This window comes from Echeneis naucrates, chromosome 16 (assembly GCF_900963305.1).
Source record: "Echeneis naucrates chromosome 16, fEcheNa1.1, whole genome shotgun sequence".
NCBI lineage: Eukaryota > Metazoa > Chordata > Actinopteri > Carangiformes > Echeneidae > Echeneis > Echeneis naucrates.
Window position 1 is genome coordinate 23302456 of NC_042526.1, and position 25198 is coordinate 23327653.

At 40.3% G+C, this 25198-nt stretch overlaps 4 protein-coding genes across 9 annotated transcripts; 2 read left to right on the forward strand and 2 right to left on the reverse strand.

The window, feature by feature from the left end:
- Positions 1–37: 37 nt before the first annotated feature.
- On the forward strand, positions 38–4510 carry LOC115056904 (1-acylglycerol-3-phosphate O-acyltransferase Pnpla3-like). Its single transcript, XM_029523684.1, has 9 exons — positions 38–224; positions 586–818; positions 936–1001; positions 1425–1634; positions 3010–3070; positions 3168–3338; positions 3429–3570; positions 3857–3973; positions 4186–4510. The coding sequence occupies exons 1-9, from the start codon at positions 38–40 to the stop codon at positions 4508–4510; spliced, it is 1512 nt and encodes a 503-aa protein (XP_029379544.1).
- Positions 4511–5224: 714 nt separating this feature from the next.
- On the forward strand, positions 5225–9641 carry LOC115056906 (patatin-like phospholipase domain-containing protein 2). Its single transcript, XM_029523685.1, has 7 exons — positions 5225–5411; positions 6304–6536; positions 7090–7155; positions 7600–7809; positions 7969–8029; positions 8112–8279; positions 9496–9641. The coding sequence occupies exons 1-7, from the start codon at positions 5225–5227 to the stop codon at positions 9639–9641; spliced, it is 1071 nt and encodes a 356-aa protein (XP_029379545.1).
- A 1577-nt stretch (positions 9642–11218) lies between these two features.
- Positions 11219–18069, reverse strand: LOC115056564 (G/T mismatch-specific thymine DNA glycosylase). 3 transcript variants are annotated; one of them, XM_029523098.1, is made up of 11 exons: positions 17945–18069; positions 17324–17398; positions 16336–16502; positions 15644–15936; positions 15478–15547; positions 15031–15166; positions 14847–14929; positions 14662–14756; positions 14045–14216; positions 13688–13840; positions 11219–12043 (listed from the first exon to the last, which is right to left on the reverse strand). In XM_029523098.1, the coding sequence occupies exons 2-11, from the start codon at positions 17380–17382 to the stop codon at positions 11919–11921; spliced, it is 1353 nt and encodes a 450-aa protein (XP_029378958.1). In that variant the 5' UTR covers positions 17383–17398; positions 17945–18069; the 3' UTR covers positions 11219–11918. The 3 variants fall into 3 exon arrangements, with proteins under 3 accessions (XP_029378958.1, XP_029378957.1, XP_029378959.1); XM_029523097.1 differs by having other exon boundaries at positions 11219–12046; XM_029523099.1 differs by lacking the exon at positions 17324–17398 and having other exon boundaries at positions 11219–12046; positions 17945–18066.
- A 1518-nt stretch (positions 18070–19587) lies between these two features.
- On the reverse strand, positions 19588–25135 carry LOC115056480 (G/T mismatch-specific thymine DNA glycosylase-like). Of its 4 annotated transcripts, none has more exons than XM_029522946.1 (10): positions 24913–25135; positions 23269–23639; positions 22582–22781; positions 22333–22402; positions 21528–21663; positions 21308–21390; positions 21091–21185; positions 20832–21003; positions 20582–20738; positions 19588–19971 (listed from the first exon to the last, which is right to left on the reverse strand). In XM_029522946.1, the coding sequence occupies exons 1-9, from the start codon at positions 24921–24923 to the stop codon at positions 20632–20634; spliced, it is 1245 nt and encodes a 414-aa protein (XP_029378806.1). In that variant the 5' UTR covers positions 24924–25135; the 3' UTR covers positions 19588–19971; positions 20582–20631. The 4 variants fall into 4 exon arrangements, with proteins under 4 accessions (XP_029378806.1, XP_029378807.1, XP_029378805.1 ...); XM_029522947.1 differs by having other exon boundaries at positions 24922–25013; XM_029522945.1 differs by having other exon boundaries at positions 23269–23688; positions 24913–24965.
- Between the last annotated feature and the right edge of the window lie 63 nt (positions 25136–25198).

Genomic DNA, 25198 nt, shown 5'->3' on the forward strand with positions numbered 1-25198 from the left:
TGCTGGTCTGTGTGGTGGATGAGCAGTGACTGGGAAGATGTTTGACTTGCAGAAGGAGTGGAGCATCTCCTTTGCAGGCTGCGGCTTTATGGGGATTTATTATGTCGGAGCCAGCAGCTGTATCCTTGAACGGCTCCCTCGACTCTTTCAAGACGCTTTCAAAATGTACGGAGCCTCAGCGGGGTCCCTGATGGCTGCAGTGCTGAGTGTTGGTATCCCTCTGGGTAGGTGGCTGCTCCTCCACAGGCCTGACTTAAAGCTTTTCTCATCATATCAAAGTCAAGTCACAGCCACAGGTCAGTGTGACATCACTGCTTTATGTCACACTCCGTTGATCTCTTTCTCAGACACACACTAAAACTGCTGGGATCATTGACTCTTATTTTGAAACATCAGATTTTTGTAAATTCAGAAATCCTTGACATTCAGCTCATTTGAAAACATGCCAGCCAGGTGACACAACCTGATGGTGAAAAAGAATAAAAATGTCTTTTATAAGCTTTATCCAGCATTTGCTCTAAGTGACAATTAAGGAAGTAAAAGGAGATCAAATAATTGGACAACTGACGGTGTTTCTCTGTGCAGACAAATGCTGTGCTAACTTGATGTTCATGGCTAGAGAGGCCAGGAAGTCCAGAGTGGGGCCCCTGCATCCAGCTTTCAACCTGCTGCAGAGAGTGCAGGACTCTCTGCATTCCAGCCTTCCGGCAGACGCCCATGTTCGGGCCTCCGGACGTCTCTGTGTGTCCCTGACCAGAGTGTCTGACGGGAAGAATGTATTAGTGTCAGAGTTTGAAAGCAGAGAGGAACTTATTCAGGTGCGTTTTACAATTTGGGAGTTAAGTTGAATCTTGAAACTCCAGATTGTCCTTATTTTTGTTGTTTTTCCATACAGAAGGTTTTTCACTCAATATCACGTCCTTTTTTTTCTCCAGGTCCTTTTATGCAGCTGCTTCGTGCCTTTCTACTGTGGAGTTATTCCACCCACCTACCGAGGGGTGGTGAGTAAACCAGCAAACACTTTAGCTGTGACCTTTCTCTGATCTCAGGATGTTGATGGTGTGATTCATTGAGTTCATTGACACTTTGTGTTTTAGCCTTCTAATATAACAGTAGAGTGGAGAGAGAGAAGAAGGAAGTTGGAGGAGATAAACTGCCTCTTAATCTCTTTTCCTGAGGAAAAAATGTACCAGCAGACCCAAACAAATATAGATTTTCAAAAGATCCATCCTGTTGTCATGCTACTCTCTTATTGCCGATGGTTGTCTACTCAAACTGCAAGACAGTTTGCCACTTACAGAGTCATTGCATAATCCATAAATGGTTACACGTGTATATACAGGCTACATGACATGCGGTCCGCTTCTTAGTGAGTGGCCCTGAATCACTCTGATGTTTTACAAACACCCTCCTTTCCCGCTCAGCGTTATGTGGACGGTGCCATCAGTGACAACCTGCCCCGATGTCGCCTGAAAAACACAATAACCTTTTCTGCTTATGCCGGTGAGAGCGACGTCTGTCCCCGGTCGAGCACCCTCAAATTCCATGAGGTGCATTTCAACAATGTCAGCATCCAGGTCACCTCAGAAAACATGCACAGAGTGGCCAACACCTTCTTCCCTCCAGATGCTGCGGTGAGATGCAGAATATTATGACACTTGGTAGCAGCAGTTGGTTTTCAGTGGTTTTTGGGATGTTCCAGCTCATTTACCAAACAACTTCATACTTATATTATATTATATTTAATGTTACAGTGTGTGTGTGTGTGTGTATAATATTTATGTGGTCCTGTCTTTTAGCCTGCTTTGATTTGACTCATGGCTGATCGAATTACTTGCTGCAACAGATATTGATCATTACACACAAAATCGAAAGTTGTGTTTCTCGTATCAAGACTGGTCACTGAGACGCATTATGTCTTTGTCTGCTATCTCAGTCTGGTTGCCTGCTGAAAGATGGAACAGCAACAGGAAACATTTTCAGTTGAGTTGTGAAAATGGAATAGAATGGAATACAATCGCTGCACGGATTGTGCAATGAAATGAGAGTGCAACTTGGTAACTATGGTTACTTGTTGATACTATTACATTAAAACAGTTCTCTGAGAACAGCATTTGGTCTCTGTAAAATCTCAAAAATGTTGGTCCACACCTGACTCAATAAAAATACAGAGACCAAATCATATATTCCCAGAGATTTTCCTTAATGCACATACAACAACTGAAAGGTCAATATTTCTTTTTTGTTCAGTCATTATGAGTTCAAGCCCTTTTCTGAAACGTGAGCAGTATTTGATATTTTATATCACTAAGTAAAATGTTGTACTTGATGTGGGTTAAACATCTTACTTTCTTTCAAAATGAGATGAAAACATTTTTCGAAAGTTTGTTATTAAAGTTCCGCTTGAACTAAAAACTTTGTCTGTGAGCACTGATGTAAGTGGAGCAGCAGGCAGAACTCCACTGTGACAGTGTGGAACCATTCATTCTGAATTCAACAGCCCCAATCATTGCTCACAATAAACCCAGAAAGAAGTCTTCATTTTAAGATCTCAGCGTATACGTTCTCACACCAACCCTTTCCTGAGGAGATTCAGATCATCTGGTACCGGTAGAACATCATACATCTGTTCTGCTTCACAATTCAAAGTGTCCTGCAATGTAGAGGCCCTGCGTGGTTGTGCAGGCTCACAGTACAGATTGTTGAGTACAGTATGTGCTCAAAGATGGTGGGCCGCTCTGTGGACAGTAGTTTCCCCCAGAGCTGTAGAGAGCACTCCCTGGGCCTGGCCACTGAAGTCGCACCAGCTCCTGTCCTCTGAGAAACGTGTTGGGGTAGCAAACAGCAGGAGGAATAAACACAAGAACTTCATTTATTCCGTTCAATGTGACACTGCTAAACCAGCAGTGGAGCACAAAGAGATGATGGATTGACAGCAAACTCCTTTTAAATTTTGCAGATGAGCAATTCTTATCTTCCAACCTCATCAAGTACTTTTGGGTTTTACAGACCATGTCTGGGATCTGCCAGAAGGGCTACATGGATGCTCTCCGCTTCCTGCAGGAGCACAGTAAGCTCATTTTATACATATTCAAATACAATACAGTCCAAATAATTCATTTAAATGCTCCTCGCAGATCTGATCAGCAGTGAATCCCCATTGAGAGCTTTAGAGACGGACTCACCCGAGCCTGCTTGTTGTGAGCTGATGAAGGAGCGGGCTAATGCTGAGGAGGCCAACAAGGACACACAGCAGATGGAAATGAAGCCTCCTCAAAAAGAACATGATTGGCTGGATCCACAGCTCATAGAGAAGCTCCCAGCTGACATCAGAAAGGGTCAGTGTAATGGCTGCCATCCAGGCTGACTCCCCTGTGAGTGATGAAATCCCCGTTAACTGTTTCTGTGTCTTACTGCATTTGTGTCAGTGTTGTGTGAGGCTTGTCGAGAATCGCACACTACCGTTGGCCTCTTGTCCCGAATGACAGAGTATCTCCCTAAGAAGGTGACCTCATACCTGCAGATCCCCTGCACCCTTCCCCTCAGATCGGCCTACTCTCTAGCCCACAGGTAGCCTAACACCGCACTCACCTGTATTCATTTACATCAATGTTCAATCATTGTGATTTTGACCACACACCACTATCAATACACAGTCACACAATCAGTTAGTACCGACTTCCATGTCTGTGTATTGTGGCTTTCTAACGGTGGATGTTTTAATCTAAAAGTCTAACTAGGGGCAGGAGTTTTGAATTAGCAGTAGCAATAAGCTCTCAGGAGGATTAGGGTGGAAAACAAGTTTCAGAAAATGTTGTTGTGAGTCTTAAATTGATGCTCTGATGAAACTCTACAGACTGGTGGACTGGATCCCAGATGTGCCTAAGGACATGAGCTGGCTCTACAGCATGGCTGAGGACATATACAAACAAGCGTGGAAGGACCGGGTGGACCACGAGGACAGGGATCCAATGTAAAGATTATGTCTCTCGTCCCACTTTGTGTCTTTGTTTCATGGGTTCAGACATTCTACAGTTTTCTTGTAGAACTCTTGGCGGTTTTTCAATTAAAAATTATGGGGTGCCCCCACCCAAAAAATAAAAAAACAAAAGAAATCCAATTTCCTGAGACTTGCCTGTTGTCAAAATAAGATGAATTCTTGTCTTCACCTTTTGTCTTCACCAGTGAATCACCTCTGCACAGATGTACAAGCCTGCCGTTAGGCCTGAACCTGTGGAATAACAGAAAGGAGGACCCACGTGCTCTCCCAGTGACCCCAGAGGCCACGCCCACCTCCAGCCTCACCATCACTTGCAACAAACATGGCGACTCAGATCACATGCCCCTGACTCCACCCCCCACGCCTTCACTCAGCACCACATCTGGGTTTGAAGCCACCGTGGAGATGCCTGAAAGCGCAGGTAGAGGCTGGGGCTTGAGTGAAGCTGTGGGGTGGATCCGTAACACCACGCACTCTCCCTCAAACCACAAAAAAACAGATGATCAGTAGCCCTTGACTGCATTCAAGTAAAAATGTTTCCTACTGCTCTGAAGATTGAAGTGAAGATGTTGAATAAATGAATGCAACCATTTCCTGTGTTTTGTGATTTCAATATATATGATAAATGAGCACCTACAGACTTTTTCTTTGATGTGCAGCTGAAAACTTGTTTTGATTTTAGACAGAAATTCAAAAATCTAAACATATTTTTGCTTTTCAGAGAGTTGAAAAAAATGAAACTGGAAATAAAACAAATCGCTGCAGTTCATATGATATGTTTGTCTTGTAGTGGTTGATAATAAATAAAACACCGGTGTGAAGTCAGTTGGACCAATAATCAAGAATGAACCTGAGCAGGGAGTCAATAGTTGTTGATCTGCTTTTGTTTTTCCCAACATCTTGTGCTCGATTTCATGCTGGTTAGGTAAGGGATGAAAGTTGTATCACATGTCAAGTTATTCCAGCTTGTTTTCTATTTTGAAACTTGTGACGTTTAACTAGTAAGTATTGCAACACTATCCCACAGCCAACAGATATGCTGCCCACTTCACCTCTGTGTGTGGTGGAGATAAGACATCAGTTATAGGTGTGTGTGAAACACTGGATGGCGTCCAAACACCCTGCACCAGCTGAACTCAGAGATGGTTGAAGAGAGAGCAACATATAAAATCTTTATGCTTCTAGTTTCCATTAAACCCGCTGCTGATGGAGACCTCAGAGAAGATGTTTAACTGGGACAAGGAGTGGAACATCTCCTTTGCAGGCTGTGGATTCAGGAGCATTTACCACCTGGGAGCTCTGAGCTGTCTACTGCAGTGGGTGCCACATCTGGTTCATGGTGCTGCTAAAATCGGTGGAGCTTCCTCTGGTTGTCTGGTCGCTGCAGCTCTGACCGTTGGGATTCCCATTGGTGAGTCCCATTCCAGAGCAGAATCTTCCCAGCTCTTCCATCAATATGTCATGTCACACGTCAGATCAGTACACTTCTGTTCCGCCTGTCAGTCAATGCAATGTTTCTGTAAGCTTAGAACAGATATTGTGGTGTTTCAGCTAGAAACTGAGCATCAATGTGTAAAAAAATATGTTTGAAAAATAACATCATATCTATTTTTGATGTTATTTTTCACCACAGTTATTGATGTACACATGTAAAATCGATATTCTTAAACAAATGAAGTCTGACACTGCTTTTGTAAAAGTTATTTCCCAGCCCTTTATTCTTAATGCAGTATGGGAATATGGATCTGTTTAGTATAATAAGAATATATTAAGGAGCAGGTGAAAGTTGTGTTTGTTATGTGTTCCCTGTTTTTGTTTTTTTTTCTTCCAGCAATAATTGAGGTTCCTGGTCACAGAGAAAGATCAGGGGCATGTTATCTAAGGGCAATGACAGATCATGCAATAATAAGGGCAAATTCCAAATGTAGCAAGGAGTTCAAAGCCCAGGGCGCTGAATGGGGGATAAACATCCTCCCCCCTGACCACTCACTATCTCATGGGAAATATTTAGCAGTATATCAGTGTAAAAATAATGTTTTTGTCAGGTATTTTGTTGATTTAGAAAGAAAATTGAAATAATTATTTTCAATAAATAGCAAAGAATATTCATGTCACTCACAGTGATAAAACAAAAACAGTGAGGCAAGAAAAAAAGCAGCTGAAATAATACCTTGATTGATTTCCCTACATTACCCAGAATGCATTTTGTAGCTCAGAAAGAAAGTGCACACTATTGAGAACATAAAAAAGGGCAAAGAAAATGATGCATTTGATAAATTCCGTGAATCTGTTTTCCTCCTCAGATCAGTTCTGTGCTGAAGTGTTGACCATGGCCAAAGAGGCTAGAAAGCACACACTGGGAGTTTTCCATCCGACTTTCAGTTTGCTGCGGACAGTACGATCATCCCTGCTGCAGAAGCTTCCAGAGGACGCCCACCTTCGGGCCTCTGGACGGCTCTGTGTGTCCCTCACCAGAATGGCTGATAGGAAGAACGTTTTAGTGTCAGAGTTTGACAGCAGAGAGGAGCTCATTCAGGTACCAGCAACAGTAAGCAGAAGAGGAAAGGCACCCAAACAGATCTGATCAAATCAAATTTATCTATATAGCACCAAATCATAACAACGTTACTTCAAGGCATTTTATATATGGAGCAGGTCTAGACCAAACCCTTCATTAAATGATTGAAAGAGACCCAACAGACAGGAGTGGAGCTTTTAGCGCTGTTGATTTAAAGGCCCAACATTATATATAGGTAGACGTCTATCATTTCTTTGATATAAAGTAGACCTAAGCGTTATATTACCAATGTGAAAGTGCTCAGTTCACAGTGAAACACACACAGTCCAGACTAAAACCAGCAGACCACAATTCTGTAAGCTTTTGATGAAATACCAAAGTAGTCAGGACTAGCCATACTCCAAACACAGCCCACCCAGATCCACCATTCAGCTTGGCAGTGTTTGGCCTTTGTCTCGAACACTCAGAACAGTCAGTCAGAGTCAGAGCCTCTCTCTTCTGACTGGCTCACAGACCTGTTAGAGAAGAGATGGTTTTCAGTTCTTAAACTGCTTCCTGCTTCCTTCTGCAGGTTCTGATGTGCAGCTGCTTTTTCCCTGTTTACTGCGGCTTCATCCCACCCTCCTACCGAGGAGTGGTGAGTTGATATCTGTGCAGTTCAGTCCACTTCCATGTCCCAATGTTCTCATTCGGTGCTATAGCTGTCAGAAAGAAATGCTTATACAGCACGTGCTTACAGTGTTCTTTTCTGAAAAGCCCCTCAAATCAGAACTTTTATCAGAACTCAGATTACTGGTACAGCTGCACCCATGTTAGGAGTACTTGTATGAGCAGAATCTTACTGGGAGATTGTGAACATTACAAGGTTTATCTGCATCTGATGTCAATGTTTTTCTTCTTCCATATTCCATCTTTATGAAGAAGGCCAAGAACTTTGGTACTGCAAGATATCAGCTGCTAGGCAGAAACAGGGACAAAAAGAAGTGACAAAAAATATACATTCAAATGTAGTCTAATGTCCATTGCTGATCCTTTTCATTTAAAGTGGGTGTGAATTACAAATGATGTGATTTTGATGCAGCACTACATGGATGGAGCCCTGAGCAACAACATGCCACTATTTGAGCAGAGAAACACCATAACTGTGGCTCCATTCTCCGGTGAGAGCGACATCTGCCCCATTGAGGGGACTTTCAACTTCTTTGAGGTGCATTATGGTAACGTCAGCATCCAGGTCAACACGGGCAATGTTCACCGCATCTGTACATCCTTCTTACCTCCCAGTGCTCAGGTACTGAGAGGTTTCACAGCAGAGGACAATCTGTACTCCACCTCTCTCCAGCATCTACAAACTGAATGAACATATTCAATGTCAGAGTCAAGTCAGTTCTCTTTACTGTACGCGAAGAGCAAACAAAGAGTGCTCATGAGCTACATTTGTTGTTGGCAGATGCTGGCTGAGATCTGTCACAATGGGTACATGGATGCTCTCCGTTTCCTTAGAGAAAGAGGTGAACTCCTCCATGTCATCCTAGAAAAAAAAAATTATTAATTAATTCTTCATCATCATATTGATCAACTGTCTCTCTGCAGACCTTGTTAGGACACCATGTCTTCCCCCCAGTTTGGTGGAAGGAGTCAAACTTGCTTGTTGTGAGCTGGTGAAGAAAGCAGAGCTGACTGGATTAAATCCTACACAAGAGGAGCACGGGTGGCTTGACCACAGCGTCACGCAGAACCTCCCTGCTGACATCAAAAGAAGTAAGAGGGACGGGTGAGGAGTGGGGTCAGGGGTTTGCTCCCAGTCTAACAAGGATATTGGAATCGTTTTACTGAGCAGCAAGTTCAAAAAGGATTTTGAGGAAAATGACATATTATACATATTCAGAAAAACCAAGTCTTATGAAAGTAAAGCAATAATATCATCTCAACACAGACATTAAAAGGTGTCAGCTGCTCTCTCAGATTGGATTTTGTCAGAGCTGATGAGAGTGAACCCAGGTGCAAAAAGGGGAAGCGAGGCAGAGGTTGTGAGTCCAGTAGGGCAAGAGCTTTTAATCCAAATGGAGGCCGGGGTCATACACAAACAGGCTGGCAGGACCAGGCAGGCAAACAAACATACACTGGGAGCAAACAACTGGGTATGTGAGAGAGCTGAGCACACGGGAGGTAACAAAGACAATCTGAAAGACATGGGGAATGAGGCAGGGTTTAAATACACAGGAACCAACACAGGTGAAACAAATTAGGAATCAACTCATGGCGGGGAAAAGAACAAAGAGGGGAAGTAAATGGCAAACAACAACATGGAACACAAGGTTTTCAAAATAAAGCAGGAAGTGTACAAGACAACGAAAACAGAGTCTGACAGATTTACCTTCATTAACTCTCAAAAAAATCTAATGCATGTTATCAGAGGGCTGAAGAGCCTAAAGGTTTGCCCTCAACACCGGTGGGGGACTAAAATTGATCTGAATGGTTCATTGACATATAAGATCTGTATTTAATTGCACTGACATTAAAATAAAAGCTGTACTCAGTAACTGATCGAAGACTAAAAGAAAGTTAGTTTCATGAAAGCATATTAATTTTGGTTTTAAACAAGCTTGATCTTGACCAACTCCATCAATACTAACAGTCTTATAATACGTCTGGTGATGCCAGGCAAATAGCAACTTTTCTTCAGTGATGACGTCTGTCAGGTACGCAGGATGCTGGCAGGGATGACATTGCTGTATAGTGAGGAGACCACGAGCCAGACGGCGCTGATGACTGATCTGCTCCTGTCTCTTCAGAAATAATAGAACATCTGTATGGCCTTCAACCATTCAAATCTAACATGCTTAAATAGGTTTTCTTGGCGACACAGACTCTGGGAAGGCCTCTATGGATTATCCAATTACATTTATCTGATCTGATTGAAATAATCTAACGACAAGTGTCTTTATATATTGCATTCATGTTGTGTGTGAGACAGTCCTGTGTGAGGCCTGCAGGGAGAGTCATGATGATGTCACCCTGTGGTCTCAGCTCACACAGTTCCTTCCTGTCAAAGGGGTTTTCTATCTGCTGACCATCCTCATGTTGCCCCTGGAACTGACGTGCATACTTACTAAAAGGTAAGATGAGTCTTTCTGAAAGTAGCTGATGAAGCCTCTGCAGGTCGGGGGTGTGCTAGACAATCGTCAAAGAAATCAAAGGAAACCATTCAAAACGAACTACGTGCACTGTAATTCTGAGGTGATGTCATTTTTTAATTGTGTCAGAAAAGTTTACTGTTTAATGTTATGTCCAACCTTCTGCTCATAAAGGCTTAGCTTTTAACCAGACAGCACTGAGCAGACTTCTGGATGAACTGTGTTTTTTAATCTCTATCCGTCTGTCCTGTGGCAGTGCGATACAGTTGGGGTGTACAGTCATCTGCAAACTGTTGATGGCAGCCACAGCGTTCTGCAGAGGAGGCCAGAGAAACAACAGGTGTGTGAGTAGGTCAAGGCTGTAGCCATCAGTCCTTCCCCTGGACTGCTCAGCCTCATGGGGGGGTGCAGTCTATCCCAGTTGATGTTGGGTTGAGGGTGGGGTTCAGCCTGGATGTGGCACTGGTCTACCACAGGGCGACACGTGGACACATACAACGATTCACACTCACATTTACAGCTACGGATAATTTAGTCACCAGTTAATGCTTGCCTTTGAACTGTGGGAGGAAGCTGGAGAACCAGCAGAGAACCCACACAAAAGGTTTTGAACCGCTGGGAATGATGTCATAATGGTGATATCACTGTCATTAAGGGAGAGCAGCAACAGTAACCCTTTTTGGTTTTCATTCTTGTCTCTGTAGTGTGTCACTCCAAAAAATTGTCCTCTGGCTCAAACCTCAAAGACCAGACAGGAGTAGACGATGACATGAAACCTTGACCTCATCAACCACCCCAGATTGCAACAAAAATCTCCAGTGAGACGACAAGGAACCTGGGCCTTCTCTCCCTCCCCTACCCCTGTACAGTTCTGCCAAACCTCCAAACATCACATCGGCATAAATTTGACAGAAAGCTTTAAATTACAGAAATACATGTACACATGATCAACCATAAACCAGGGAGGAAGAAGACTTTTCATTTTTTTCATTGATTTATAAATAATAGTAACTTAAAAAAAGAGGCTGCTCTCAACAGATCTCTGTCAAATGCAGCTAACAAATGTGTCCTTATTTTCCCAAGATGCAACTGCACTGATAGATACATTCTTAAGGTCCTAATATTCCAAGATTCGTTGCGCAATGCTAAATAATATAGCAGCAAAAAACAGGAAGATGGGGGATTAGACATTAACAGCATTACTGCCAAAACCAAGGACCGTAATGGGTTTTAAGGGGAAGAAAGGTCATATGTTGTCAAGGTTGCTTGGCAACTGGAGTACAGATTTGCATTTCATGTGAAAATGCTACACAATTGTTGCTGAAACTATTCAGCTTTTAATCAACGATCGATCAAAGGTGTACACCTTGTAACTGGCATTATCTGAGACAATCAGCTACAACCTTCCGGCATGTGAGGACTTCTCTTTTGTGCTGACTTTTGTCTGCGTTTTAATGTACTGCCCTTGTTTACATTTCAATAAAAACAAATGAATTGGCCCCAAACTAAGAAAAAAGAAAAAGAAATCAGCCCACCCCAAAAAGAAAACTATAAACAGTAATGTAGAAAAAGCATCATCAGGACATTTTAATGGACAAATGATTCATAAAATTCGTTATGAATGACATTTCCATAAAGATACAAAACAATTCTAAAATTCCTAAAAGAAAAACATGATAAAAATTCCAATAAGACATGTTCAGGAGGAGTTTTGTAACATTATATTGGAAAGGCATACCAGGAATTCCCTCTGTGGAATCTCCGACATCCAATAATAAGTCTGGTGACGATCACTTTGCATTGTGTTCAGTTCATAGCACCATAAATGTAAAAATATTAATGCATCCTCATTTCACAAAGAGGCTCATACAAGCTCACACTGGTAAGACAAGCTTATAAAATAACCATCTGTTTTATCTACTGATAAAAGAGTAGATGTGAATGTTTACAGCTACTGCACCACAGTGCAGTACAGTACAGTACAAAGGCAAAACTATGTTTAAATACATGATCTCCTCCAATGACAGTCAAGCATCATTGTCAAGTCCCTGATTTCACATATTTAAAAAGACTGCCATGAAGATGATCGTACATGTATACAAGATCACAAATAAAATAAAATGCAGATAGAATATTCTGCAAAGTTCCTAAAAAGTCCATCTATGTGTATATATTCCACTCTGACACTAATAAAGAGGAAAACAATTTCAGAGCTGACAAAAGAGGTGAAGATGTGAACAAGTGGGAGTCAAAACCTGTTCTCTCATACACTGCCATCCTTTGGTCCACCACTGATATCTGGGATCTGGTCTGCAAAGGACTGGGTCATCCACGTTCCGTCTGGAAGCTGGCCATCTGCCGTTTGTGACGTGGTCGCCTCCTGGGCTTCTGCTGGACAAACAGAGCAAATGAGCTGATGAGCTGATGCCACCTACAGGGCCGTAAACGCACTTCAAAAGTAAATCTAAACATGCACAGCTTAACATGCATTGTAAATAGTTTTATCAACCTGCACAAGGAAGTATACAATGTTTTCGATTAATGTATGACTTAATTTTAAATTATGTTAAGCTTTATTGCTGCAGGTGGCAGAAATAATAATGTATGAGTAAAATGAATGACCTTTTCTAACATGTAAATGTAACTGTTCCAGTTCCAGGCATGAATTAAACTTTAATGTTAATGTTTTACTATTTTTTTTTTTAAGTGTAGTCAAACATTTTGAGCTTTTTTTTTTTTTTTAATGGTTAGTGTTCGGAAAGTGGAAGATGGGATTTCAGTTGGACTGGATCACTCTTTGTTCAAGTTATTGTGGAAATACCTGTTGCCATTTAAGTATTAGTTTGAAAGGAAGCTTTAAATAAATGTTAATTGATTTCAAATCAGTCTACTTCAGTGTATGGTATCCTCAAACATAATATTCCAGGAAAATGTAATTATAAAATACCTAACTAAATCAGTTATTTATGCAAACATTTGGATTGATGAATTGTTTTATACAGGTTGTGTTTGAATGTAGTGTCACATCTACATCACCTCTTTTCCACTGGTCAAAAAAAAAAAAAAAAAAAAAAAGCTAACATCTTACGTCCTGCTAACGGCTTTTGAACATTCCCCCCGCCAAATTTTTCCTCTCTGACTTTCAAGTTAGTGGTGAAGATGGGAATGACCTGTACCAATGAGCTGGGGGTCGGATTTGAACCTCCAATGCTGCAGTTAGGCAAAAGCCTTCGTGGTCCCTGGGGACTGCCCACATCTGGCTTTTGTTGGCAATGAAAAGGCTACAGGTGAAATTCAGGCTCAGGTCAGATGACCTGAGCCTGAATTTGATGATGAAATAAAGCTATTTATTGACTTTGGTTCTGTTCTGCACTGATGTGAAACACAACACCCAGGTGAACACACTGACGTTCAGCTCTTTTTCTGCTTCAACATCACAGCACAGACACACCAGATACATCAGGACCTGGGATTCTGGGATGACACAATGAGAGGGAAGTAGTGAAGCCAGTGTCAACTTTAAAGACAATCTCTCCCTACTGTCAGCTTCTGTGATTTTAATCACTCCTTACAGTTATGCCATCAATCTGAACAGAAAGGCAAACTCAATGGCTGAAAAAGGCTCGAACACCTTTTATTAGTGGGTTTGCTTGTGTTTCGAAAACCTGGGAGTTTCATTCATTTGGGTGGACAAGGCACAAGCAGAGCTGAAACAATTAGTAAACTTACAGCGGCTTCATCTGCTGGTTAACGTTTCAGTTATTTATTTATTTATTAGGAATAGTTAGAATTTCAATGCTTCTCCTTGCCATATCATATGAATATTCAGGTTTTTCACAGTGAAACAAAAAACCTGTTTGATCTTTCTGAATTTTTTGATTTGAAGTAAGAGAGAAAAGGCAAAAATCTGGTTTAAAAGAATCCAAACCACCTGAGAAGGTTTCTTTTCTTTTTTCTACATTATAGGTTCAAAACCATCTGCTGTTTCTGAGCTCCCACCCACCAGGATCAGCAATGTGTGTGTGTTTTTACCTGCATTTTCTCCAGATGAGAACGTGCAGTGACCATTGGTCTGGCTTTGGGCCTTGGCTCCCTCTGGTCCTCTCTCTGTATATGCTCCACCATAGGCATCTTCATAACCTGGATCATATTGCTCTTCCTTTATTGCCAGCCTCTTTGCGTCCTCTATTGATGGAAAAACAAAAAGTTGAAAACTGACCATAAATGCATTATCACAAAGATGCTGCTTCTACTTATATTTAAAATAAATGTGAGTTCCCCATAAAATATTTTGACCATGCAAGTATGAAAAATCATTTGGAGGATTTTCATTCCTCTTTTAGTTTGACTGCCAAAACACAAAAATACATTCATTTGACCCAGACGTACCCTTCGCCAACTGCAGGTCAAATGTGTAGTTGACCTCTTCAATCTCAGTGTGTCTTCGGATGCCCTTCAGGTGATCTCTGAGCTCCCTTAGTTTAATGTAGAAGTGAACTTTGTCCTGAGCACGAGGGAACTGGGCACAGCGAGCGCTAGAAGATGGCATCAAATACAGAGCCTGTGCAATGGAACAGACAGTCAGTTACAAGGTTTTCCTTTAAAAGGGCATTTTATAGATGGAAAAACTATCAGCCGCCTTCCTTTCTGAAACATCTGTCTTTTCATCATTACACAGGACAACTGCTTTAGATGCCTCATATTTTGCTAATCAGTTTTGCTCATTTTCAATATGGGCATTGAATTTTTAGTCTATGGTTATAATGGTTATACCATTTTGAAAACCAGCATGATTTTGTCAGATTTTTGTACAAATAATACGGACTGATGCAAGATGCAAGTTTAGACAGATAGCATATATATAATGTATAATGGTGGTAATGATAATGGTATAGAAACATGCACATTAGATTCATAAAGGAGAAAGGTCAGGTCGGAAGCGTGTCAGACTTTCTTCAAAATCCTTTAAAAAAAAAAAAAAAAGTGTGACATGTCGGAGTTCTCACCACATCACAGTCAGGGATCTTGTGTGGCTGCAAACCAAATTCAAGTTTCTGTGGTTTTTTACCAAACAACTCTCTGCAGAACATCTCATAGATGCCTGATAGGAGGAAAACAGGAAATATATTGTTAATTCAATTTAGTGAATAAATTTAAATGTAGTGTTTCACTGTAGGAGAAGGGTGCTCACATTTTCCATTGAAAACAGCAATAAGAGGTTTGAATTTCTTCAGCTTCTCTACCAGAATTTTGCCTCCTTCACGCAACTCTTTGCTGTTGTGATCAAAAACAAAAGAAAAATGGTTAAGATGCAGCATTACAAGGAAATTCTTCTCTGAAAGGTAACGTCAGTAATGTGTCTAATATGTCTGTACCTTGAAAGGTCTTTGCTCCCTGGTGTTGCCCGGGCCACCATGTTGGTGAAGCCCATTTTGTACTTGACAGGCAGGGTGGTGTCGTGCATGTGGTTGAGCTGCTCCTCAGTAAATCCAGACAGAAACAGGCACTTCCCTGAAATCAAAGTTACCAGTTGTTCATCTCTGCAGCTGACAAAGTTACAGTAAATGGTTTTATGGCTTTGTGATTAATGTTTATTCATGACATGGAAAAACTACAGTAAAGATCAGTTCAGTAAAAAGTGCCAATTAAAAAGTCCTGAAACTGAAACTTGGCTTTACAAAGGTAATTCACATAGTTTGAATTTCTAAAAATGGCTGAACAGCCAAATACATTCAGCATCCTGTGATCATTATAGAAAACCAGACAAGCAAAAGAAACCATAAACTAACTACATTTTAAATTATTCTTATCACAAAACTTACAAAAATGATTTCCAGGTCCTGGAAACCATCGCCCAATGTAAGCTGCCATTAGCCCTGGATTGATACCAATCTGAAATGGAAAAACCAAAGATGTTTTTGAAGCAAATTACTTCCAAATAACCCACAAACTGGTGTTACTGTAGAACAGATGGACAAAGAATCCTACAATGACGTAGTCCAGGTTGTAGTCCAGCAGGTCTGGTAGAGTTTTTTTCATGACCTCTTCTTCTGACATTCCCTTGAAGCGGTCAACTTTCCTCTTCACCTTCTTGAAGCTCTCATCTATCTTCTCCTGCTTTCCGTCTGACTTAGCCTCAGTTGCCTTCTTGGGCTTGGGACCAGGTTTGGCTTTTGGTGCATTTGGATCCTTGGGTGGCTTCGGTGCCTTGGGTACTTTTGGAGGTTTGGGTGCCTTGGGTTCCTTGGGTTGAGCTGGTCTGCCTCTCTTCTTGGCTGGTGCTAAAAGAAGTCAGAGGGGAAAAGAAAGAACTTAAAGTCAGTCTACTTTTTGAGCTTCTCTTTTGCACTTTTCTGAACTATCGTGTTGTTGGACTTTATCTTACATGACGTATTATTATTGCACTTCTGCTGTTTGGCAGTATGCCTAACTTCTATGCAAAATAGCAGAAAAGTAATATACTAAAACTAAATATATTTGACAAGGGGTCACTAAGAGCTTTATTGTAAAAGAATGCTGCCACCAGGCACCAGTAAAAGTATTTTCATCAGGTAGTTCTATTTTGGTGGACTTGCTGTGGGTTAAAACTTTTTGACAAAGTAACAGTTTTCATCTGACCCACAACCAGGTACGACATAGAGTGAGGCTTTTTTTTTTTTCTTCAAAAGGGATCAACATACGTTTTGCTAGGTTGGTAGGCTCCTGTTGATCCATCATAGGAGCTGGGTTAGCCATGTGTGCCGTGGCTCCCTCTTCCCCTTGCCTCTCCGTGTAGCTGTACTGATGGTTGGGGTTGAAGCCTGAATACTGAGCCTGGAGAGCGTGGAACTGTTGGGCAGATTGAACCCTGCGGTGGAAAAATAATTAAGAAGAACAAGTGAAACAACAATAAATTAAAAAGCAAAATTGGACTGGGTTGTGCTGCGGAGTTAAAAGTGAGTCCAGTGTGTCCAGACCAGTGTAATGTGTACAACCTTTTTATTTTGTCAAAAATATTTTCTGTATTTCAGAGTGCAACTGAGTGTAACTCAGTCACCACACATCATTTTGTTTGATAAATACATAAACATAACATTTTCATGAAGTTGAATTAATGTCTGTGTGATATCTGTGGAATCTGCACTCCACTTGTTTTATTTACAGTATTGGACAGATAGATAGTTTTTCTTCAAGCAGAAATTCAGGATTATTATATAGCTATTTTACTGACATAAATTGCCACTTTCAAAGCATCACTGACAACTAGGTTATTGTATTTAGCACTGTTGTTATGTCCGTAGCTGTTCTATGTAACCATATTTTTAAGTTTAACAAATAAATGAGTGATTGGGTTAAAAAGTTGCTTACATGCTTATTATTCATATCACATGACAATCCTACAATTTTAGTTCCCAGTCAATCTCGTGACTGAAGTTTCACAGACATAATCAGACAGCCACACTTTTGTTCTCTCTGTACTGAAGCTCAATAAATATGCAAGAACAGTGCACAGGGGAAATTTTCATTCATAAAGGCATAGAATCCAAATGACATCAAGGAGAAAAATGGAAAAAAGACAAAGGGCAGTTGGTTGCACATGCTTTCATTTCATTTTCATCACACTTTGCCATTCAGGACTTTGATGCTATAACCAGATCCGGCCACACTGTGGTGAGGAGGAAGACTCACCACTGATGAAGATACTCCGGGGAGACAACAGGCAGTGATCCATTCATCTTTTCTTCCATCTTTTGGGTGGTTTGACTTTATTAGATAAATCAATATATGCATGTTGAGGTAAATGTAGTTGGGCATATTATTAAAGATCCTGGCAGTGTATGAAACTGAATGCATGTGGCAGGGTTTTGTAAACAAACTGTGGAGTTATCAACAAAAGACAAATCGTAACATAAATTATACCAGCACAGAACAAAGCAGATGATGAAATTAACAAACCGCTGCAAAGTCCCAATAAATATATCAAACAACAAAAAATGGATATGCTAAGAGGCTAATCCCGAGTAATGCCAAGTTACCAATTTGTCGTTTTAAAACTGGGTTTGAGCTCACAGCAACCACTCAAATGTAGTTTAAAGGATTTTTAATTTCAATCATAGCTGTTAAGTATTTCGATTTAAAGTGCCAATTGTTTTGTTTATGCCAATTCAACAACAGTGCCACAATTACCGCTACTGTTAGCCAACAGCTAGCTGCTCGGCTAACGCAGCATGAATGAATGACTTCGCTCCCACTGATTCCTGGGAGAGAAACGAGGCCAGAGTTGACCAGTATTTACAAACGGAAACGTACCTGTTGTCCGGGAGGGCTCAAAAATGTTTCCTGTGTTCAGATACCTCTTTCTATTCCATCTACTTCGCTCTCCTATTCTCAACACTTCAGATGCTACACGGGCAACAAAGACATGACAGTCCTGTGGGTCAACTTTGACACCGGGACATCTCAAGTCTAAGACGTAGGGGTGGAAATGAAAAACAGCTTTTAACTATAGCCATGAAAATGCAAGGCAAAGAAAAGTGTTACAAAAAATCTATCAATATAATAACATGTTTATTATATCTGCTTATATCTGGTGTTTTTTTATGTAAATCGCACGGTAAAGTCGCAACTAAACATAACGTTACTTACCTTTTTAAACATTGGTACGAGCTGCTCCACTTTTAAACCCTGTGAGGTCGCTTTCTATTGGCTGACAGTCTGTTACGTGTAGTGATGCTAAAGAGATGCTAAAGAGATGCTATAGTGATGCTATAGTGATGCTATAGTGATGCTGATAAAACCAGCAAATCTTGCAACGTGAAGGGTAAATATAAAGTCTCATATTTCGTTGCATTGGTGAACTGTTTTCAGAAGTTCCTTTTTAATTTGATTCATAGCGCAATAGTCCTGAGCGGATATGTCTCATAATGTTTTAACTGTGTGCTTTAGTTTGCTACTGCAGGATCTGCCACTGGTTAAATTTCTCAGTGTTATTGACCTGTACTCCTTCCTCATTAACTAAAAGCATGTTAATAATGTAGAACATCCGCTTCAACAAGACGCATCAAATTCTGGTAGCTCTCAAGTTTTTCTTTATTTTTATTGTATTTTTATTATTATTTTTTTTAGATTTCAACCCTGCTGACTGGATAATGTTTTGTTTTTTGTTTTTTATATATTTTGCTTTTATTTTTATTTTGATGAGCTCCCGAAGTGGATTTCCCCTTGGGGATTAATAAAGTTATATCTATCCATCTAGTGATCTATAACAGGTTGTGCAAAATAAAAAGAACAAAAGAACATTATTTCTAATTTTCATGCAGATTTTTGTTGCACAGAGAATATAATGGCCATACTCTGGGGACCTATTTATTAACAAACTTATTTTTTTAAGAGAGAAGACTTAATGCACAATGAAATCTCATTTAAAGGTTCAGAACAACTGAATCTGTCCTTTAGGGTTTCCTTCAGACTACTTAAGAGTTGGCCAAACATTAACAATCAGTTAGTGCTTTTATTATGTGTATGCTCTTGGTAGAAGATGAAAAGGAGGAGGGAGCTTTCAGTGTACTTTGGTTGAACGCTCTAAACAAGAACAATATGAATTTTAATAAAATATTCAAAGAGTCTCAGACTGTGCTTTGGTTGAAATAAAGCAATAGTTCAGTTTAGCGTGAATATTTAAAAAGAAATTGTGTACGATAGCAATTCTGATGTAACGTTTTCTTTCTAGCCATATCCATCCCCAGTTAAATACTTAGTTTAAACTATGAGTTGACTGATCACAGGGCTGCTGGGAAAGTGAACATTTCATTATCAAAATTACTCAAGACAAAGCAGTCTGTGTTTCTGGTGGCTTGGTTCTGTGCGTGCTTCCTTATATTATGGGTTATGTACAGAATTATAGATTTCCATGGAAGACTTAAACAATCACACAGTAAACACTACAGCTTTAGAAGAGATTTAATAACTCTGTGCTTATAGATAAGAAATTCCAGAGTACAATTACCTATTTATACAGCTGATAAATCATAAAATGTCATTCTTTCCAAATACAAAAATAACTCACTGGACACATACCTTATAAAATTTAATAAATAGTGCTAAAAAATAACACCAAAAAACATGCACAGTCTGTTTGGGAGTTAGAAAATGTAACTGTTCTGTGTGTTTTGTGATGGCTCAGGAACAGTGTGACTCCTCTTCTTTTGTGGTGTTATCAGTGGGTTTCCTTCTCTCACTGATACATCTTGTTGCCAGTATGGCTAGTATCTGCTGGGTGAACAGTTGCAGCAGATTTTGTACCATGCTCTTTGCTGCCTGGCCTACGATGTCCATTTCTGCAAGATAAAGATGCATTACACTTTAAACAAACCACCTGTGCATCACAAAAAACTTTGGAATTGTAGTCATTCACCAAAATATAGCACCCAAAGATATGTCTTGTCAGTATTGACAGCTAACTAATGTTTACCTCATTTTAGATAAAGATAAATATCAGCCGCAGTGTTGGAAAGTGACCAGGTACGTTTCCTCACGTACTGTACTTTAGTAAAATTCAGATTCTTTTTTTTGGTCTTCAAACAAATTCAGACAGCTATAGTTACCGCTTACTTTGATGCTACACATTCAAAAAGACGTTCAAAAGACATTCAGCTTTAATATAAACGTGGGGTTCTTCACTTTTAAATCTGGTCCTGATAGAACAAACTTTGGCTGCGCAATGAAGACTTTTATACTTAAGAACATTTAGCTGATAATATTTACATAAATCACAGTAAATGATTTCAAAATTAAGTTCTGAATACCTCTTCCATCAGAGGTAACCACATTGGTTTGGAGACATTGTTCCAGTTAAATCATATGAAATCAGGAATTTTTTTTTTCATGATATTCATCATACTGCAAATTTTGCTGGACTGAAGGAGAACTATATTGTAATTCCACTACCTTTGTGCTACAGTAGGCAGGTCTAGGTTCTCTCCTCTCCTTAATTTGTTTTAGTCGGTGATGTTGCTGCTTTGCTTCACTTCATTGGGGAGACCACTGCAGCTTTCATACTCTGGATCCACCTGCTCTTCTTTGATTGCAATCCTCTTGGCATCCTCTGCAGAACAAAATCATCAGAATGGAGTTGAGAAATGTGTCTGTGACAATGACAAAGATAGACTCAACTTATATTTCAGAAAATCATAACCACCTTTAGCCAGCTGCAGATCGAAGGAGTACTCTGTTTCCACCACCTCGTGGCTGGGGACCAAACCTTTCATCTGGTCTCTCAATTCCTTCAGTTTGATGTAGAAATGCACCTTATCCTGTGCACGTGGAAACTGGGCACAGCGAGGACTCGATGAGGGCATCAAGTAGCACACCTAGTGAAAAGAAGCATGCTGTGAAGACTGCTGCTTGTATTGTTGAGAATCTTCAGGGTAACATTTCAAAATAATGCCACTCCATACTGTTTCAGTTTCTGGGATTTTGTAGGGCTGCAGACCAAACTCCAGATTCTTTGCCTTTACGCCAAAGGTTTCTTTGCAGAATATTTCATAAATACCTGTTAAAATTATGACAATATAAACAAATCAGTACATCATTACATTTATTTACAACTTTATCAATACACCACGATAAAGATTACAGTTGACATGAGCAAGTTTCAGGTGTCAACAATTTTACCTTTGCCATTAAATGCTGCTATTAATGGCTTGTACTTCTGCAGCTTGTCAAGTAACTGTCGACCTCCTTCACGAATCTCTTTACTGGAGCAAAAACAGAGAACCATGAAAATCTTTTTAATGATTTTTTTGAAGTATCACATTCTTGCTGCTGATGATCTTAGAATTTTGTCTTGCTGAACTAGGTCTGAATCATAAGTGCATATACATTTTTTCCTCACCTGGAAAGGTCTTTGCTGCCAGGTGTGGTCCTCTCCACCATATTGGTGAAGCCGATGCTGTATTTCTCCGGCAGGCTCTGGTCATGCATATAGTTGAGTTGCTGATCAGTCAGACCGGAGAGAAACAGGCATTTCCCTGCATAGAATAAAAGCATGACATTTTATCTTATGAAGTGCTATGGAGCAAGGATAAGATTTTTTAAACAACTAAATAGTTGAACATTCAGGTGTTGAATATGCAGTGAATCAGAAAATTAGACAGGTAAAAGATAAGTGATTGAAAAGAAGGCAAAATCTGATAACTGATAAATGATCTTAGCCACTTGTTATTTCAAAAAACAATGTGGCAAAATCTGTTCTAGGCTTTCATTCATTTTATATTGGCCCTTAAATGTTGGTATTGCCCTTTGCTGACCTCTTAAAGTGTAAAAGTAGAACGAAAGTTGTTTTAATCATTGTAAAATGGTGTATCTATACAGTGCACCCTATTTTCTGCGTGTTCCAGTGAATAAATGAAGCTACCTCATTTATACAGAGTGAACTGTTCAAACCCAAGACACCATTTTTCATGGCTGCACTGATTCATTGGATTTAAAGCTACAGAGTTCAGTTATGTCACATCCTTATCCCGGTATCTCTGGAGGCCTGTGGATTTTATCTTGCATTTGAAATGATGAGTTTGAGCAAATCTGAGCTGCATTGCAATTAGTTGTAATGATGGACCCATTGCTGTTTCCAACAGAGGGGGGAGTGAATACTGGCATGTATTCCCTGCAGTCAGTAATGAAATTGAATTTCAACATACAGAAATGGTTTCCTGGGTTTGGGTAATGATGTCCTTTGAAGGCTGACAATAGTCCTGGGTTAATTCCAATCTGAGGAGAAATATGAATGGGGTTACCATGACAACAGACCTAAAAACTACATTTTTTATCTTGCTGAAATCTTACACTATAGGAACACTGTGTGTCAAGTATTTTCAAATGAAATACAGTGGTTTTCCTGTACAAACTGAGTAATTAGTCAAATAGACAATACCCAGAGAATAACTCACTATCAAAATGTCAAGATTGTAGGTAATAACATCTGGCAGGGTTTTGGCCATGACCTCAGCCACTGACATGCCGTTGAAGCGGTTAAGAACCCTTTTGGCCTTCTTGGCAGCCTCAGCCTCATCCTCCTCCTCATGCGTCTCACCCTCTTCTGCCTGATGTTTAGGAGGACGGCCTCTCTTTTTCTTCTTTGGTGTCACCACTGGGACAGAGAGGAAGGCGTTTTTGAGTTTTGACAAGGACAATTGGTGAATTCACAAGAATTTAATTTGGAAGAACAAAGGTGAAAATACTGCCAATATAAGTCGTAAGTTGCTTCATTCTGTGTTTTTTACCAGTAATTATCATTTTGTCCGTTTGTCTGTGCTGTTAAAAAACTGCCTGGACTAGCACTGAAGAAATCTAAGCCAGAGCTGACAATAGTGATAAAGACAATGACTCGCATGATTCTAATAATGCAATTTCACTCTGTCATAAAAAGTCTCTTGTGGTTGTTATGTTTGAGAGACGTCTAGCGGCACAAGTTACATCTGGAACTGTCTTGCCCTTTCAGTAAAAAACAGGAAAAATTATTTCAAGAATGAGAAGATTTGAATGACTTCTACACAATTGCGTAATTATGCCTACAGAAAACTTATGATATCACATTTGTGGTGTGGGTGAAAGTTGGATCAATAACATCCAGATACCTGGAGGTGGACCAGCAGAATGAGTTTGATGCTGGACACCCGGCTCATGCTGCTGTATTTTATGTTGATGCTGAGGGTGGTGTGCATGGTGCAGGATTCCAAGATGCTGCTGCTGCTGCTGCTGCTGCTGCTGCTGCTGTGGCGGCGGTGGCGGCTGCTGCTCCCCGATGTTCTGCTGGTATATTGGCTCCTGGTAGTGATTTTGTGCTGCGTGGCAGTTTTGGTAAAAAGGTTCCTGATAAAGAGGTGGCTCCCTGTGGACTGATAGCTCAGTCATAACAGGTTCATCTCTGGGATCTTCTGTGCAATGGCCCATGTTGTGATATGACATCACATGCTGTGCCTCAGGGTGCTGCTGGCTGGACTGATACCTAGGAAAGAAGAGGGTGTGTGAGAAAAGAGGAGTGGAGGAGGAAGAAGCTTAAAGAGTAAAGGGGGAGGAAAATGAGCAAAAGCCGAAAATGAAACCGGATACATCAAGATGTCTGATGTTTGATGTGTTGTGTGAAGAAGTAGGAGGTGAGGAAAACTTACAAGACAGAATACTTACAAGCATACATGCAGAAATGAAGATCTGTTTGTATTTTCTGCATTACATTCACTATACCTTTGCAGCAGATATGTTTTGCATACATAACTTTGCCCTTATCCTTGTGATATTCACTCATGGGACTTTTTAACACTTAATCTATTGTTCATGTCAGTAGAATTTTGTATAGAATGGAATGGAGACATACAAACAATAGGACTTGAAAAACACTAACTGCGATTGATATGAAGCTGAGTCAAACACGTAATGAGTTCACTTTACAGTTGGCAAACTTAGAAAGAGCCACCGTGGGAGCATTTATGAAGCCTGCAGCAAGTGATGGTGTTATATACTATCCATTTTAATGTGTCTGAGCCAAATAGGAAAATTTCCTACACAGCAAAAGACTGAGTGAACTGCTTCTGGTATTCTGCATTAACGCTTTACTCATGAAAAAAAAAAAAAAAAACACCAAAAAACAACAACAAAAAAAGATTAATGAAGATTAATGAATCAATTGATTGTTACAAATTTTTACAAAGATGTAGATCTTCTTAACAAAGCCCTGATATTGAGTCAATATGGAAACCGGAAATTACATCTGAATTGTAACTCTGCTATAGGCAATTAGTCCAATTTTAGTAACCTTTCTTTCCATGAATTAATTATTGCACTTACAATGAATCACTTGCTACAAGCCCAAGTTCAACGTACACGAATACGTGTATGATGTTTGTCAAATGATATCTATTTCCCCCATCTCATGCATGAAAATGAAGAACCAGGACCTGCCACCTCCAACACCAACTCACCACTGCTGAAAATAATCCGTGGGAACCGTCAATGATGTGTACTGGTTTTCCTCCATCTTAACTGTTGATTTATTTGAATACATTAACACTTATTGCGCTGTGAGATACATTGAAACGGACTGGAAACGTGGGTTGGCTGTGTGGAGATTAAAGCACAAGCAGTACACAGCCGGCACAAAGAGGAGGACAGGGAGGTGGAGGGTTTGACTGACAGTCAGCTAACCACAGTCCTACAGCTGCGGAGGAACCACGAATGACCGGTACGTTAACCAAACATGAAGATATGTGAGGAAACTAACCTACCTGTCATACATTTTGTTCTTTAGGTGTCAGATAAGGAGACGGGGCTGGGTACGATCCCAAAACAAAGACCATTTAAACGGTCGACGTTTCCGCTAACCCCGCTTACTTTACCGCCGCCTGTTGGTCGGGAGGTGGATGTTTACCTTAATCACGCAACTAAATTGTTGTGACTATCAGCTGATAGCCGCGAGGGAAATCAGCAGATGTTGTATTTTTTTTAGTGAACATTAAAAAATCCACTCCTGGGCTGTCTGTAATGAATAACCCGTACGAGCTAACGCTAGTT